The 16,000-nt window shown below is 30.9% G+C and overlaps 1 protein-coding gene across 2 annotated transcripts; it reads left to right on the top strand.

The window, feature by feature from the left end:
* The first annotated feature begins 9,912 nt into the window (after positions 1-9,912).
* Positions 9,913-14,756, top strand: LOC25489019 (cytochrome c oxidase assembly protein COX11, mitochondrial). 2 transcript variants are annotated; one of them, XM_013604420.3, is made up of 8 exons: positions 9,913-10,390; positions 11,984-12,071; positions 12,283-12,649; positions 12,755-12,807; positions 13,265-13,337; positions 13,644-13,748; positions 14,031-14,111; positions 14,190-14,756. In XM_013604420.3, the coding sequence occupies exons 2-8, from the start codon at positions 11,995-11,997 to the stop codon at positions 14,289-14,291; spliced, it is 858 nt and encodes a 285-aa protein (XP_013459874.1). In that variant the 5' UTR covers positions 9,913-10,390; positions 11,984-11,994; the 3' UTR covers positions 14,292-14,756. The 2 variants fall into 2 exon arrangements, with proteins under 2 accessions (XP_013459874.1, XP_024635512.1); XM_024779744.2 differs by having other exon boundaries at positions 9,914-10,390; positions 11,960-12,071.
* Positions 14,757-16,000: the final 1,244 nt, after the last annotated feature.

The following is a 16,000-nucleotide window of genomic DNA, read 5'->3' as shown; positions in this document are numbered from 1 at the left end:
ATCAAATTTTCAAGTCAATCAAAACTGTTGGGCAATTTAACTTCAACTGAGAGAGAGATGCTATTTTCTTTAGTTTTTTTTTTACTTTTTTTTTTTTTTTTTTTTTTTTACTTTTTACCATTTTCTTGTAGTATTGGATTAGTTTACTGTGTGCATGTTTCGAACAATTTTTTTATGAACAACTATGTCTTATTTTAAAAATTCATTGATTATAGGAAAAATAAACTTAATCAATTAAATGACTATAAAACTATACATATTTTTAGGCATGATTTACATTATTCAATAAATTAACTCTCTTCTTCTTTTTTTTTATAAATAAATTAACTCTATTTCTCCCAACTAAAATTATTGTTACAATTTCAAAAATACATTATATTTTATAAAAAAAAGTCACAAATATACTTATCACTAATTCATACAAATGTGGAGGGATTAATCTTAATCTATCATTATGATTTGGCATTTATTCTCCCAAATGCATTTGTTGGAAGAGTTTGAATCCTAAACCACTAATTTTAGGCTATTTGTTCCCTAAAGACCATTCTTTTGACCACATTATTCGGCCGGCACATATGGTGACCCTACCTTCATAAGAGTCGTAAAAATCCAAACACGCAATGACCCAAAATTGTCTTCACACTCTAAACAAAACTTGTTTTTCCCAATGAAATGAAAATTCATTAACATAGCTGTATATGTGTGTACTTTTTGCGTGAACGTTTTTTTGTTTTCCTCTTTCCTTTTCTTATTATTCAATTCAATGTTTGTGGAAACCCGCGTACCTATGTCTCTACATGCATTGAGTCTCATGCCTTATATTTGAATTTCATATAGTATCAATTTTTCTATCAAAAATAAAACATGTTTAGCAAGGTTTTTTTTCCACACGGGTTGTGTAAATTAATCGAAAACATGTTTAGCATGAATGGATCAACTTATTGTTTTTGACAAGCAACAATTATCACCCTAATCAAATAGTTGTGATGTGTTAATGAAAATTTGCTCAATTGACAAAGAATTGACTTATTCATAAAGTTGTAGGTTCAACTCTCACTCTTAGTATGCGATTTTTTTTAGAGCGTGATTTTAAAATACTTGTGTCGGTCTACCCCGACTCTGATGAGTACTGGTGCCCAAACCCAACTTATCCAAAAATATTACACCTTTTGTTACTACTCCATCTCAATCACTATTATAAACAAAACATCATTTTTGTTAGATTCGTTGATTGGAGTGAGTAGTTGCTACGTCCTCCTTTGAGCAATGTTTTAAAAACAGAACGAGATTGGTCGATCAAACCGGTAGGATAAAAAATCGGAGGGGTAATCGGTATGGTCTGATTATTGGACCGGGTAAGCAATGGAACCATTGAAAACAGGACGAAACCGTGAAAAACCAATGAATGGCGGGTTTTGGCGATCCGGACGGGTCAAAGCATGAATCAAGTAAATAAATAATATTTAAAAAAAAAACTGAAAATGTCCCCAAAAGAGGTTCAAATTGGGGAGTAGGAGCATGTAAGCGTAAGCCCTAACCAACCCACTAGTTATTGGGTTTGACTGTCAAGTTTCTTAAATAAAGGAGACAAAAAATATTAGCTATTAGAGAAGTCTCACATTGCTTAGTTTGGTGAATCAAGAGGAAGACCAATGCTATCTATATATTGAACCTAGGTTATTTGTTTTTAGATGCACCAATCAGTAGCACTTTAAGTGTATATCTGACTAGTGAGAGTGTGGTGTACTGAGGGCATTGGGGGTGAGAGAGAGAGAAGTTTATGTGTTGTAAAAGATTTCACATACTAATAATTATCTGGTTGTTGGTTTAGACAATGGTCGTGTGTTTTTTCCTTCATTTTAGAGTTTTCACGTTATATTCTTGTGTTGTGATTGTGCTTATTTTTCTTCTTCAACCTTATTATTTTCTATCATTAGTAACCAATGTCTCAGTCGTGCCTGATGACAGAAATTAACATGACCATTACATTTTTGAAGGATTGACGACGCAAATTCAAATACAATTATATTTGATTCATTAACAAGTGTCTTGAAGCACGACTGAAACACTCATTACCGGTTAACATTTTCTTAAAAATATTTAAATACTGGCACGCTAATACAAACACTTGCCTAATCCGAGTTTAATGTGCCATATTAGAAAGATTTGGGTTAATTGCAAAGGGGAGCTTTGCTTTGCTGACCTTGTCTAGAAAGAGGGAAAAGAGGCAGTAATGGTCAGGAACTGAAAAAGTGTGTAAGCAGGTTATGCTCATTGCTGAGTTCTGCTGACAGCATACTGTTCCTCAAATCAAATAGCCTCATGTCTTCGAATTCAATTTAAAAAAGGTGGAGTAATATCCTTCACTTAGATTTGGAGTGAAACAAGCGTGGATCCAAATTCAAAAAGAGTAAATTTCGCCAAGAAAAAGCAAAAGAATTTGGTCATATAGTCCAAAAAGAATTTTGTGTGAGATCAATGAAGATAGGGTTTTGATAACGAAATATAATTGTTTAAGGATTAAAAAAAAGAAATTGTTTACTTCTTGTGTCATAAATTAAAAGTCACTTTGAAAAAAAAATTATTCTAAATTTTAAATCACTTTATAATATTAATAAAACATTAATATAATTTATTTTATTCTTCCTTTCAATTTTTTTTTTAATCGACAAATATTATTAAACGTCATCCCGGCAAGACACAAGGTATGGACGAAACAAGATACAAATGGTGCCGCATATAGACGGTACATCATAACCACCTAACATGGCCCGTGAAGATAACCCACCAAAACACATCACCACCTAAGATGAGAGAATTGTTGTTGACACATATGCATTGACTGTGTCACACTAGTAATTTACCGAAATGTCCTTCGACAGTTAACTGCCGAATTATGGAACCGGCTGCAGTTAACTACCGAGGAAAACTTCGGCAGTTAACTACCGAGGAAAACTTTGGCAGTAAACTACCGAGGAAAATTGAAAACTTCGGCAGTTAACTGTCGAGGAAACCTCAAACCTGATTTTTTTTTTTTTTTTTTGACAAAAACCATAAATTGTCATTAATAATATTTATTAATTTTGAATGTTTTAATCATTATTTTGTACGTTTCAAACAATCGCAGTATTATACTTACGCATATATATATATCCTTTTTTGAAAATTACTTACATAAAAAAAAATATTTGTGCACAATGATTTTAATGCAGAAAATATAACAATATATTATACATTAAAAAAAATCGTTGTGCACAATTATTTTACCGATTTTTTTTTATTATTTGTATTTAAGTAATGTGCAAAACAATATTTAAATGTTTAATTTTTACACTGATTTAAATGTTATTCTAATTAAGATATATACACATAACTATAATACTGCAATTGTTTGAAACGTATTAAAATAATGATTGAAACATTCAAAATCAATAAATATTATTAATGACAATTTATGGTTTTTGCCAAAAAAAAAAAAAAGTTTGAGGTTTCCTCGACAGTTAACTGCCGAAGTTTTCAGTTTTCCTCGGAGTTAACTGCAGCCGGTTCCATAATTCGGCAGTTAACTGTCGAATGACATTTTGGTAAATTACTAGTGTCAACATCAATTCTCCTAAGATGGACACCTTAATAGAAAAAAAAACACTAGAAAGACAGTCCACAACCACTTATCATCACAACTCACCCCCAAACGAACACCCCTTGGAATAAAACTCTCAGACTTCAACACCCAAGTCGAGCCACATTCGAAAAGCTTCTAACCGAATGAACAAGCAGCTTCCACAACCTCTCGACCTCTGATCCATCGAAAGAGCACAAAACAAAAGCCTAAAAACCAAGTTGGGCTAAAGAGCTGGCTTCCTTTCAATTATTTATTACTATTTTGTTTTGTATGTGATGTATTCATGTTTCATGTAATTATTCTTTCAAAAAAATGTTTCATGTCTTTATGCAATTTAATCTATTCAGTGAGGATGGATGAGTAGCAACGGTAGCGAAATGTGTTTCGATGTGACAGTCCGATACGACAGTGACTAGTCTTCACGGTGGGACGAAAGGTATATGCAGGCACGTTAACAGTACAACGCTCAAGTCAGTAATGGAACTGATAAAGAGTGTATAGAAAGTGTTGTGAAAAGTGAATCATACATTGAGGGTGAAGTAAGGTTACCCTTATATAGGTCCGCGTTGAGAATAAAGCAAAGTTACCCTTATATAGGCACACATTGAGAATATCTGCCTTTGCGTTTCGTGGCATGTGATTAAGGACGATTAGAGGACACGTTAGCGTGATCCTCGCGTGGGGACGCACTCATGTGCGGTGCGGTGCACTTAAAACTGACGTGTTCCGTCAGACACAAAGCCTAATGACTATAATAGTTAAGCCACATATCGTCATGTAATTGGTCTTACCGGTCAAGCACACAATTACTACGTGTTTTTAGCAGTCCTGTATATAGTAGTCCTGGTGATCTGATCCCAATTGTTTTAATCAGCAATTATTAATTAATCTATATAATTGTGTTGAGAATATCTTGTTCTAAAAAAAATATACATAATGCGGGATAATTCTTATCTGATTAAGATAAGCTTGTTAGCAAGCTATGTGGGATGATGTATTTCGTTGTATATATTGTCGGAGGAGAAGGGGTATTAGAGGTGGGCATGTTGCATCCACTAATATTTGTGTATTTTACTAGTAACATACCCGTGCTGACGCACGAGTACAGTAACCGTTTGTTGTTTAAAGCAGTGATTTTCTTTTTAATGGTTGTTATATATTGTTATTTAAAAATTTGATGTAATATTTTTTTTTAGGTTTTGAAAATGTTAATATAACTTCTTTATATGTGATGGGCAGTTATTTCTCTATAATGATTGTTACATTTTCCAGAATATGATAATGCACATTAAAATATAATACAATTTTTACATAACATAAGTTTATTTAAATTTGTTAAACTTGAAACGTAAACAGTCTTATAATATTTGAATATAATGGAAAATGAGATATTGTGTGTATATTTTAAGTCTTTATAGATATTAAAAATAATATCCAACAATTTATTATAATATTACAACTTTTGCTCAAAAAAAAATAAAATTACAACTTGTCATGTAATATTATAAATAGTTTAACATCATTTTATAATTGAATTGAGGTGATGATATTATAAATAGTTTAAATGTTTTAGCATGAACAATTTTTATAAAGGACAACTTGTTGTGTAAATCAAAGTTAGTTTAGTCAATGAGAATATATCTTGTGTATTTTATTTTATTTTTCTGAAAGATTAGTCAATGTTCATTTATCTCGTGGGTTTTAGTTTATGAGGGTTCAATATCATTATAGAATTGAAGTGAGGTGACATGAAACATTTTAGCAAAATCAATTTTTTATAAATATCGTTTATCAAAGTTAGTTTAGTTTGTCTCGTGCATTTATGTTACTTTTGAAATTTTAGTCCATGACCACTTATCCGATGCATTTCAGTTATCTACGAAATTTTATTTAATCTCTGTTTATCTTGAGCATTTTAGTTGATAAGTGTTCAATATCGTTGTAGAATTGAATTGAGGTGATGATGTTATAAATAGTTTAAATATTTTAGCAGGAACAGTTTTTATAAAGGACAACTTATTGTGTAAATCAAGGTTAGTTTAGTCAATGATAATTTATCCCGTGTATTTTATTTTATTTTCTGAAAGTTTAGTCAATGATAATTTATCCCGTATATTTTATTTTTACTGAAAGTTTAGTCAATGTTCGTTCTCGTGCATTTTAGTTTATGAGGGTTCAATATCATTATAGAATTGAAGTGAGGTGGCATCATATACAACAGGAACATTTTAGCAAAACCAATTTTTTCTAAATATTGTTTATCAAAGTTAGTTTAGTTAGCGACAACTTCTCTCGTGCATTTATGTTACTTTTGAAATTTTAGTCAATGGCCACTTATCCGATGCATTTCAGTTTTCTACGAAATTTTATTCAATCTCTGTTTATCCTGTGCATTTTAGTTGATAAGTGTTCAATATCGTTGTAGAATTGAATTGAGGTGATGATGTTATAAATAATTTAAATGTTTTAGCATGAACAGTTTTTATAAAGGACAACTTATTGTGTAAATCAAGGTTAGTTTAGTCAATGATAATTTATCCCGTGTATTTTATTTTATTTTCTGAAAGTTTAGTCAATGTTCATTTATCCCGTGCATATTAGTTTATGAGGGTTCAATATCATTATAGATTTGAAGTGAGGTGATATTATAAATAGCATGAACGTTTTAGCAAGACCAGTCTTTTATAAATAACAATTGGTTATGTGTATAAAAGTTAGTTAGTCAACGACAACTTATTCTGTACATTTATTAATTAATTGTAAATTTCTTTTTGTGATAGTTTTTAAAATTTCCGCCACACCACACACACTACTACCACACTTCAACTCTAGACACATTATCACTCTCTTTCTATTATTCAAATTCCGAAATCCTAACACATCTCACATATCAATGACATTTTGACTATATATATTACAACTTGTACTGTGCATAATAATTATTTTTAATTTTTACCATGGACAATTCTACCCATGTATAATATTTATTTAAAAATTTGTATCCATGACGACTTGTCCTATATAGAATAGTTAGTTTAAAATTTATATAATTGTTTACTTGTATTGTACGTTATAATTATTTTAATTTTATGTTATTGACAACATCTCATGTGTATAATAATAGATTTTAAAATTTTCAACAGTGACATTGTCTATAATCCTTAAAAAAAAACTTATATCGTCTATAACAATTATGCTAAAAAATTTATCAGTGTCGATTTGACCTGTGTCAAATAATTATTAAATTTGAACATTGAACACTTATCAAGTGTGAAATAAAGATTTTAAAATTTATATCAACGTCGATTTGTCTTTTGTGTTATAACTATTTTATTTTATTTTATCAAAAACAACCTGACTCATGTATAATAATTATTTCATAATATGTAGCTTAGTATTTATTTTGAAAATTTAATAAATACAATCCCGTGTATGTGTTTAACGGTGATGATAATTATTTCTATATTTTTATCTGTGACGACTTGTCCATTATATAATAATTATTTTAAATTTTCAACAATGACAACTTCTTCTATGTATAATATTTGTTTTAAAAATTTGTGAGACTGACGACTTGTCCAATATATAATAACCATTTTAAAATTATATTATTGGTGAATAGTCACATGTATGACCTTAGTTTTAAATTTTTTATCAATAACTAACATGAGCAAAAATATTGGTGAATAGTCACATGTATAACCATAGTTTTAATATTTTTTTTTTTTTTGAGAAAAGTAATTTTGAAATTTAAATAGTTAAATATATTATTTTTATAATTTTAATATTTTTAAATAGTTAAATATATAATAAAAATTAATTGAGTGGTATTAATTTTGAAAGAGAAGATAACAACTTCTCTCTCTCCCATATACCATATATTTGAAAGAGAATTTTTATTTATTTTTTTGTCAAAATTTTAAAAGGAACTTTCAAAAAAAATATTGAGATAAAAAAGTTTAGTTTTTAAATGAGTTAAAAGAAAATAGGACGGACTTCTTTAAATTTCGGCCCATTAATAGCCAATAGCCCAAATTATAACACTAAAACAAAAATCATAAACCAAATATTCATTTCAGCTTCTCATTCTCTCTCTATCATTCAAGTGTTCTCCACCCGCATTAGAAACCCTAGCCGCTGCCACCCTATTTCTGGCGACTAACTACTCCGACCAGCCTTCTTTTTCCAAACGAAATGCATACTATTGAAGCTCTCTTTCTCCTCTATCTTTCTATCAAATTATATTTGCAAAAGGAGGAATCTTGAAAATTAGTAATTTTGAGATCTGTGTTGTCTAACACTTTCGTTGTTTCATTGTAAATTTTTACCACGTTTGACCCCATCACTCAGTTCAAAACTCAAATGTTTAGGATGCTTTAGAGTTCAGACCATGTTTTTGACTGCCTATTAACTGAAATTGTCACTATAGCACCTAAATATATGCACAATACTTCTTCATCTGCATCTACTACATCAATGGAGTGCAATTTTTTCTCAAACTTCATACATGCAACAACATCAACAAAAACAACATAAGAGACACTAAAAGATAAGTATCAGATCTGTGTAATTTCTTCTCAACTTTATGCATTCAACAACAAAAACAACACCATAAGTGACTATATGTATCAGATCTGGTTTGGATTTGAGATTTTTTTAATAAATAAGTTTTACAAGTATTGAAACTGTAGATCAATCATTTATAATCGAAGTCATTCAAAAGTAGACCTTCAAAAGTAGATATTAGTGACGACTTCGCCCATGTATAATAATAACTTTTAAAGTTAACAATGACAACTTATTTCGTGTATAATAAATATTTTACAATATAATCCCTCAAGAAAATATTTTATAATATATATAAGTGATTTTCTTAAAAAAAATATATATATAAGTGATGACATGTCACATGGTTAATAATTATTTTGAAATTTATACGAGCGACAACTTGTTTATTATGTTCTAATTTTTTTTTTTAAATTAATTACAGATAATGGTCATGTATAACTAATTTCCACTGATAACTGTAGACTAATTTATTTATTTTGCTGGACTTCGTTTTTTAGATATTGTTAGAAGATTAAGATGTTAGTAGATTTGTATCAGTGACAATTTCGCCATAATAATAATTATTAAAGTTTTTTTTAAGTTAACAATAACAATATGTATAATAAATATTTTATAATGTATATATATATATATCATGTGGTTAATAATTATCTTAAAATTCATATCGGCTAAAACTTGTCTCTTTGTGTTATAATTATTTTGAATTTGTACTCAATGATAACAAATGCTGTGTATAATTCTACTATATTTTTTAAGTTAGTTTTTCACTTACGTTATGGTTTGAAAAAAAAAAAAAAGAGAATAATGTTTTTTTTGAAGGAAGGAGAATAATGTTTAATAATATATATTAGTGTATCTCTTGTCTCGTGTATAATAATTATTTTATAATATATATCAGTGATGACAAATCATATGTTCAATACTTATGTCCTCGTGAACTTAACTCAGTTGGTTTGGATAATGCATAATATATCAAAGGTCCGAGGTTCAAACTCCGACCCCTACCAAAATATGTTCAATACTTATTTTAAAATTTATATCAGCATGTCTTATAATAATTTTTTAAAATTTTTGCGAAGTGACAACTTGTCTCGTTTACAAACAATTATTTTAAAATTCTGAAGTGATGAGTTGACCCTTGTATGATATATTTTGTCAATCTTTTTTAAAACTTGTCTCTTAAACTATTTATACATCGTCTTTTACTGCCTCACTTCAAATCTATACACATCACTCTTTTTCTACTACTCTCTTTGATATGTTGTATGTATCAAACGATCAATGTTTTACCGTTATTTTTATGTAACAATGAAATATATTTACGTTATGTTTTTATGAGTATAAAAAAAATTAAATTTTAATATTCATTAATTAATGTAACAACACGTCTTTAGATCTTGTAAAAAAACACGTCGTTAGATATATATATATATATATATATATATATATATATATGTGTGTAAAATAACATTTATTAAATTATATTTTTAGAGGTTAAATAAACTACTACTATTTTTTATTATTTGATAAAGAAATTATTATTATTATTATTTTTTATATATTTTTTAAAGAATTTATTTATTTTTACTTTTATTATGTTACATTAATTTTGCAATAAAAAAAGTCGATACCCCTTTACCCCTTTCTATCTCGTACAAACCTAGAGTATTTTTTATAATTTTCTTTTTATTTTATTTTTTGTCATTTAACTTTATTCCACACACACCACACCGTATTTATTTCAAAGTTAATTTTCTCTCTCTTCACCAAAGAAATCTGGAAAACTCTCTCATTCTCAAATAAACCCTAGCCGCCGCCTCCTCCCTCCTTCAGTGTCTCCGGCGGTCTTTACATTGCTCCACCATCTTCATTTTTGAAAATCCATCACCATAAAAAGAGTCCCCTCCATCTTCTCTACAAAACCCATTTAAAAATATCAGGAACGGACAACCTTCGCCGGTGACCACCACCCCGGAGCTTGCAACCACCGCGCCGGGAAAGAGCTTACGTGTTTTCATCCCAATCTTGTATGTTGTCCAGATCTTTACATATTTTGTTTCCATTACATGCAACAACAACAATACAAATATGAAATTGGAGTAGATCCCTAAAACAACAAAACGAAGCAGCTCCGACAAAACATTAAACTGGAGTGGCGCTAAACTTCATTTGGCCGGATAACGGAAGCTTGCTGTTCAGGTTCTCATTTTTTTTTTCCTTAATAAATTTACATGTAAACCTTAGTTCCTGTGAATTGATTTGAGAAATCATAGAATTGAACAAGATAAATTATAATGTGGAGAATCAATTAATTAATTTATCAAATCCCATAAACCCTCCTTTTATCTGTCATATCAAAATGGATTCACTTGATTGTTCCAGTTGGATTGATTTATTTGAGCTTATCTGCCGTCATAACTTTGGTGGGATTACTTATGAAAACAGACATTTTCACGAGCTTATTTTCATAAGTTCTCTAGTATAGCTTATGAAAACAGCTTACAGAATATACAAAAACAACTAAACTTTATTTTATCTTTTTCTATAAAATTAGCTTATTTAAGCTTATGCTATAAGCGCTTTGTGATATAAGTTGCAAATAAGCTGTTTATCCAAACAAACCCTTAAGTCGTTGGGGTGAACACTCCATCCATCCTTTAGCTTATATATGGTGGTAGTTGTTATACTGTTCACTTTATGCTGCTTAACTTGAAAGCCATATCCATGTTTTGATGAGGAATATCAACGTTCAATTTAGGGTTAAATATGTCTTTGATCCTACGTTTACAGCTCCTTCAAACATGATTAACAAAATAGAGCCAATATGATTTACATGTTCGATTCTAGGATCTATATGATAGTTCAACTAATTTTCACGTGAATGCATGCAAACACAAATCATTTTGCCTTAAACTAGCTTATAACTAAAATCAATTTTACCACGTTAGAACAAAACACAGTTAATATTTCTAGCTTTAATAGCAACAATTTCTACATAACTTCTAAGACACTGACACACTGCATTGTTTCTTTGTGTTCTATTTTGTTTGTGTGTATTGTGTGATGATTGACTTGAAAATCAGCAGAAAAAAATTGAAAGATTTTTGGTGTTTAGGGCTGTTAATTTGTGCCCAGGCGTGGCTGTTTTGCAACCACCACTAAAACCAGGGTTTAGAGAGATTTCTTAGGCCTTCTCTTGGTAAGAGCTCTAGGGTTGGGAGAATCATCTTTGGATTCACCTTCTAGGATACTAAATCATATAGTCTCTTGGTCACGAGAAGAGATTTGGGAAAAGGGTAGAATTAGGTTTGAAGACTGGTTCTTGTAATTCCTTTTGGAATCTTTGTGTAAAGTTACTCTCTTGATTAGTGATACGGAGAAAGTTGGTCTCTCCCCCAGAGTAGGTCATTATTGGACCGAATTGGATAAACAAATATTGTGTTTTTTTCTTCTTCTCCTTCCTCCTTCGTATTGCTGTTTACTTTTGTTTAAGATTATTATTGCATTCCTTTTGGTTTTGGTTGCCATTGGTTTGCTCCATACATCAAGTATTGGCGTGACTCTGTTTGAATTGACAACATATTGTGTATAGCATTCACTTTTATTTTCCTGATTCCTACTGATAAAATTAATAAAAATGTTTCATTTCATGTATTTTGGTTCGTAGATAAACTTCACCTTTGTAAAATTTTGGTAAAAGTTTATTGTTTATTCAATCATTTCTGAACACTGCTTCATAGAAGTTCACACTTATTTCTTTTCATGCAGATACTGAATGTCCTGTTTTTCTAGGGAAATAAATCATGGTCTGGAATATTATAAGTAGGAGAACTCATCTCTCACCATACCTTACGGCTTTGCGAAATTCCTCAGAATTCAGGTAATGTGATGCTTATATTCTTTCTGAACTTTGTGTTACTCATTTTCGCAAGCTATTGATCAATTTTGTTCTAAGGAATACTCCAAAGCATATTTGTAATTTGTATTGATGAAAATAAGATCTTTTACTTTACTAGTTGATGGCATTCTGTCAAATTTTCTCTCTACTTTAATGTGTTTTTATTTGAGTTATAATTTTATTGTTGATTCAGGGGCCAATCGATTATTCCTGAAGGACTAGGTTATAACATAATTAATCCTAGTACTGGATTCCAGCGTAATTTCTATTGTAAAACTCGGTTGTCAAGGTTTAAGCAGGAATTGATTACAACGTCGTTCCATCAGTCTTACCGCTCTTCAGCTTTTGCTTCACAGAATGTTGGAAGGTTGTGTTCCATGCCTGGTTTCCGACACTTCTCATCTCATGCATATGCATCCACAGAGAAAAAATCACAAAAGATGCTTATGTACTTGACAGGCTTGGTCTTTGGAATGGTTGGATTGTCATATGCTGCAGTTCCCCTTTACCGGAGATTTTGCCAAGCAACTGGCTATGGGGGAACTGTTACCCGGCGTGAGGTATGCGTGACTTTGTTTTCAATGGTTTTTCATTTTCTCGTCAAATTCAATGGCAATTTATTTTTCATTTGTTGATTACTATTTGCAAATTTCACATTTTTACAGAGTGTTGAAGAAAAGATTGCAAGGCATGATAGCAATCAAACAGTCACCTCAAGGTGTTATTTATTTTTACCCCTTAGAAGCCATCTTTTTACCAATGGTTTGTGGATAGGATTTTTTTTCTTCTTCTTTAGGTTGATGAATGTGTGGTTATTTGAAATTGGTCAATTTCCAACAGACGCACACGCGCACACTGGGCATTCATATATATGATAGAAGTCTTCGAATAAAAAACTATACAAAGGAAGATACCTACAGAATTATTTTTTAGCTGCACATAGAAAATTTTGCTGCATAAAACTTTCCTTCACCGAAACGTCTTTCATATTCCTCTTATCAGCCATGAAACTTTACTTTTGGCATGTTAGGGGACAATTAAGCGATGATTCAATAAGATATATACTGACAAGGAATTATTCAATAAACCTAAATTAGGGTGTCGTGTTTTAGAAGCTAGCTTTTTTCTTGTTGTAATGGGTTGATACTTGATGATCTACTTATTTTTTTCTTCAGGGAAATTGTGGTACAGTTCAATGCTGATATTGCAGATGGGATGCAATGGAAGTTTGTTCCTACACAGAGAGAGGTTTGTCTTTACTTAATATCGTCAACCTTACCACAAATATGCGGCGTTTCCATCATATAATTTAATTTTATATCTTGGAACTATTAAATAAAATTACAACAGTCCATGATAATTTATTGCTGGCAACGCAAAGAGGGCTACTGAAAGTCAGGTTAAAGCTCGTAGCTTTGCCCTAAACGCTTGGTTGTCATAATTTAATCTAATCTTTTGGGGGACAATGGTATTTTTTAAATCTAATTATAGATGGTAAATTTTCATGTTATTACTTGGAAAGTTGGATGTTGCATAATTCATTTGCTCTACCAGGTTAGGGTGAAGCCCGGAGAAAGTGCCCTTGCATTTTATACCGCAGAAAACCAAAGTTCTACTCCGATAACCGGTGTTTCTACATATAATGTCACTCCTATGAAGGTACCAACTACTGAATAATACTCTATTGTATAATAGAAGTTGCTATTGAACTCTTCACTTCACATGTCTATCTACCATGACAATCTGAGATTTTTGCAAGTACATATTTCAAAGTCCCACTTTCTATTGGAATGGAAGTCCTTTGAGATCTCTTTTTTGATGCAATAATAGAGGAGCTTGACTTTGAAGAATTATTTTCACTTTTTCCATATTCTTTCCTTCTATAACTATCATAGAGCAGCCATTTTATGAAATGTCGAAATCATAAATTTTCTTGTACAGGCTGCAGTTTACTTTAATAAAATACAATGCTTCTGTTTTGAGGAGCAGCGACTGCTTCCTGGAGAGAAGATTGACATGCCTGTAAGTGGTTTTTCAAACTGAATTCCATGAGTATGTAATAATATACATGCATCTTGATTATGTGTTTCTTGTATGTAGGTATTCTTTTATATTGATCCGGAAATTGAGGACGATCCTAAAATGGATGGTATAAATAACATAATATTATCATATACTTTCTTCAAGGCTTCTGAAGAATAAGACCAACTTGAACATATGAGACTTAAATAAAGGGCAAACCAGAAGTCCCGAAGCTCATCCATGAAGCTCAAGTTGTATTACCGATTTTTGGTGACCGATGAAGGATTAAACTTCATATTGTAATTTATTCTGTCTTACATTCTTTGTCTTACACTTCGTTTCTAAATTATGAAGTTATTTCTTCCGATGAAAGTGTTGGAAAACAACCCCTGGGACCGGGCTTTGAAGGTTCCAGGGAATCATTATTTACCTTGCTAGATCAGTGTTGCTTAGGGTTAGTTTATTGTATCATCTGGAATGCAACAGACACCTGGCAAGGGTGAAGAACCTCTAGATATTAGCCATTTAGATGATCATCATGCTATCGATTGTAAAAACTACAGAGGGATGAATCTTGATTTTAGTTTAACGGGGTCATGTATCGTTTCGTTTATATATTTAATGAAATCCCATTATTTTCAATAATTTAGATTTGGCAGTTTATAAAGATTACATACCTTGGCAAAATAGTTTATAAATCTGGAAAAATGTTGTATTAATAAAAAATGTTTTAAAAATAAGTCCAACCCTATGTCACCAAAGTGTAATCCATTTGTCCTCGTGAGCTTAGCTCAGTTGTTATGGACAATGCATAATATATGCAAGGTTCGGGGTTCGAATCTCGGCCGCCACAAAAAAAAAGTGTAATCCATTTTGTTGTCCGTCGTTCAGTTCAAAGTGGTTTTAACTGGACTGATGGGTCTATTAAGTTATGAGTTTTCTATCATATGCAAATTTAAACAAGTTAAAAATTCAAAATACTTTTTCCGATTCTATTTACATGAAACACTTGATTTTTTAGATACATTGAATAATTTACATATCTGATATAAAATTTAAACAAGATAGATAATATATTTAATGTATCTAAAAGTCAATAGTTTTTTTTAGTAAATTTATATTGGAACTTGTGTATTTTATATTAAATTTATAACTTAGACTGGTCTGATTTAATAACATTGATAAAATTGCTTAAAATTCCGGGAAATTCAAAAGTTGGGTTGGAGGAGTAATAAATAATGCTTTGAGACCCTTTATAGTCTCACAAGCAACCGTAAGCAGTGACAGAAGGCCAAACAGCGTTCTACTGAATGGAGGAAGACATACTTATCAAACTCACAGTCATGCCTATGGGAAGGGTTCGTTCATTTCTTTTTCAATCTTAGGATCAGTTTCAACATTCTTAAACTTCTTTTAGTTCTACCTAAAACTTTAAGATAAGTTTTATTCGGAGACAAATAAATAATGTTGCTCATTTGTTAACTAAAGTGGTGTTGTCATTGTCGTACACTTGCTCATAAATCCATGATCATTTCCCATCTTGTATTATGAGCAAAAAAAAAATTGAAACCATGAAATTAACATGATTTTATGCTGATGTTTTTGGGGTGGGTGGGTTGGATGCTGTAGGATGGGAATGAATTTATCTACAAGGGGAACAGAAACACTCAACTGAGAAAGCTCATGGATGATTATAGTGATCATATCTCTACGGAGCATGAATTAGTAAATTTTTTTGTTGACGGGCGCCGCCTCCATGAATGGCAGACTCCAAATGAGGTTTGTGTTTGCTGACGTATGTTTCGTTTCAATACTAGAAATGTTTCGTTTCTAAGGGGAGCCTTGGCGCAATGGTAAAGTGGTTGTCATGTGACTTAAAGTCACAGTTT

This window comes from Medicago truncatula, chromosome 3 (assembly GCF_003473485.1).
Source record: "Medicago truncatula cultivar Jemalong A17 chromosome 3, MtrunA17r5.0-ANR, whole genome shotgun sequence".
NCBI classification, from domain to species: Eukaryota; Viridiplantae; Streptophyta; class Magnoliopsida; order Fabales; family Fabaceae; genus Medicago; species Medicago truncatula.
This window is presented reverse-complemented; position numbering and strand designations above follow the sequence as displayed.

Coding starts and splice junctions, on each gene's coding strand:
- LOC25489019 (XM_013604420.3), top strand. CDS start 11,995: ATGGTCTGGAATATTATAAGTAGGAGAACTCATCTCTCACCATACCTT. Junction 13,338..13,643: donor TTGTTCCTACACAGAGAGAG/GTTTGTCTTTAC, acceptor TTGCTCTACCAG/GTTAGGGTGAAGCCCGGAGA. Junction 13,749..14,030: donor ATAATGTCACTCCTATGAAG/GTACCAACTACT, acceptor TTTCTTGTACAG/GCTGCAGTTTACTTTAATAA.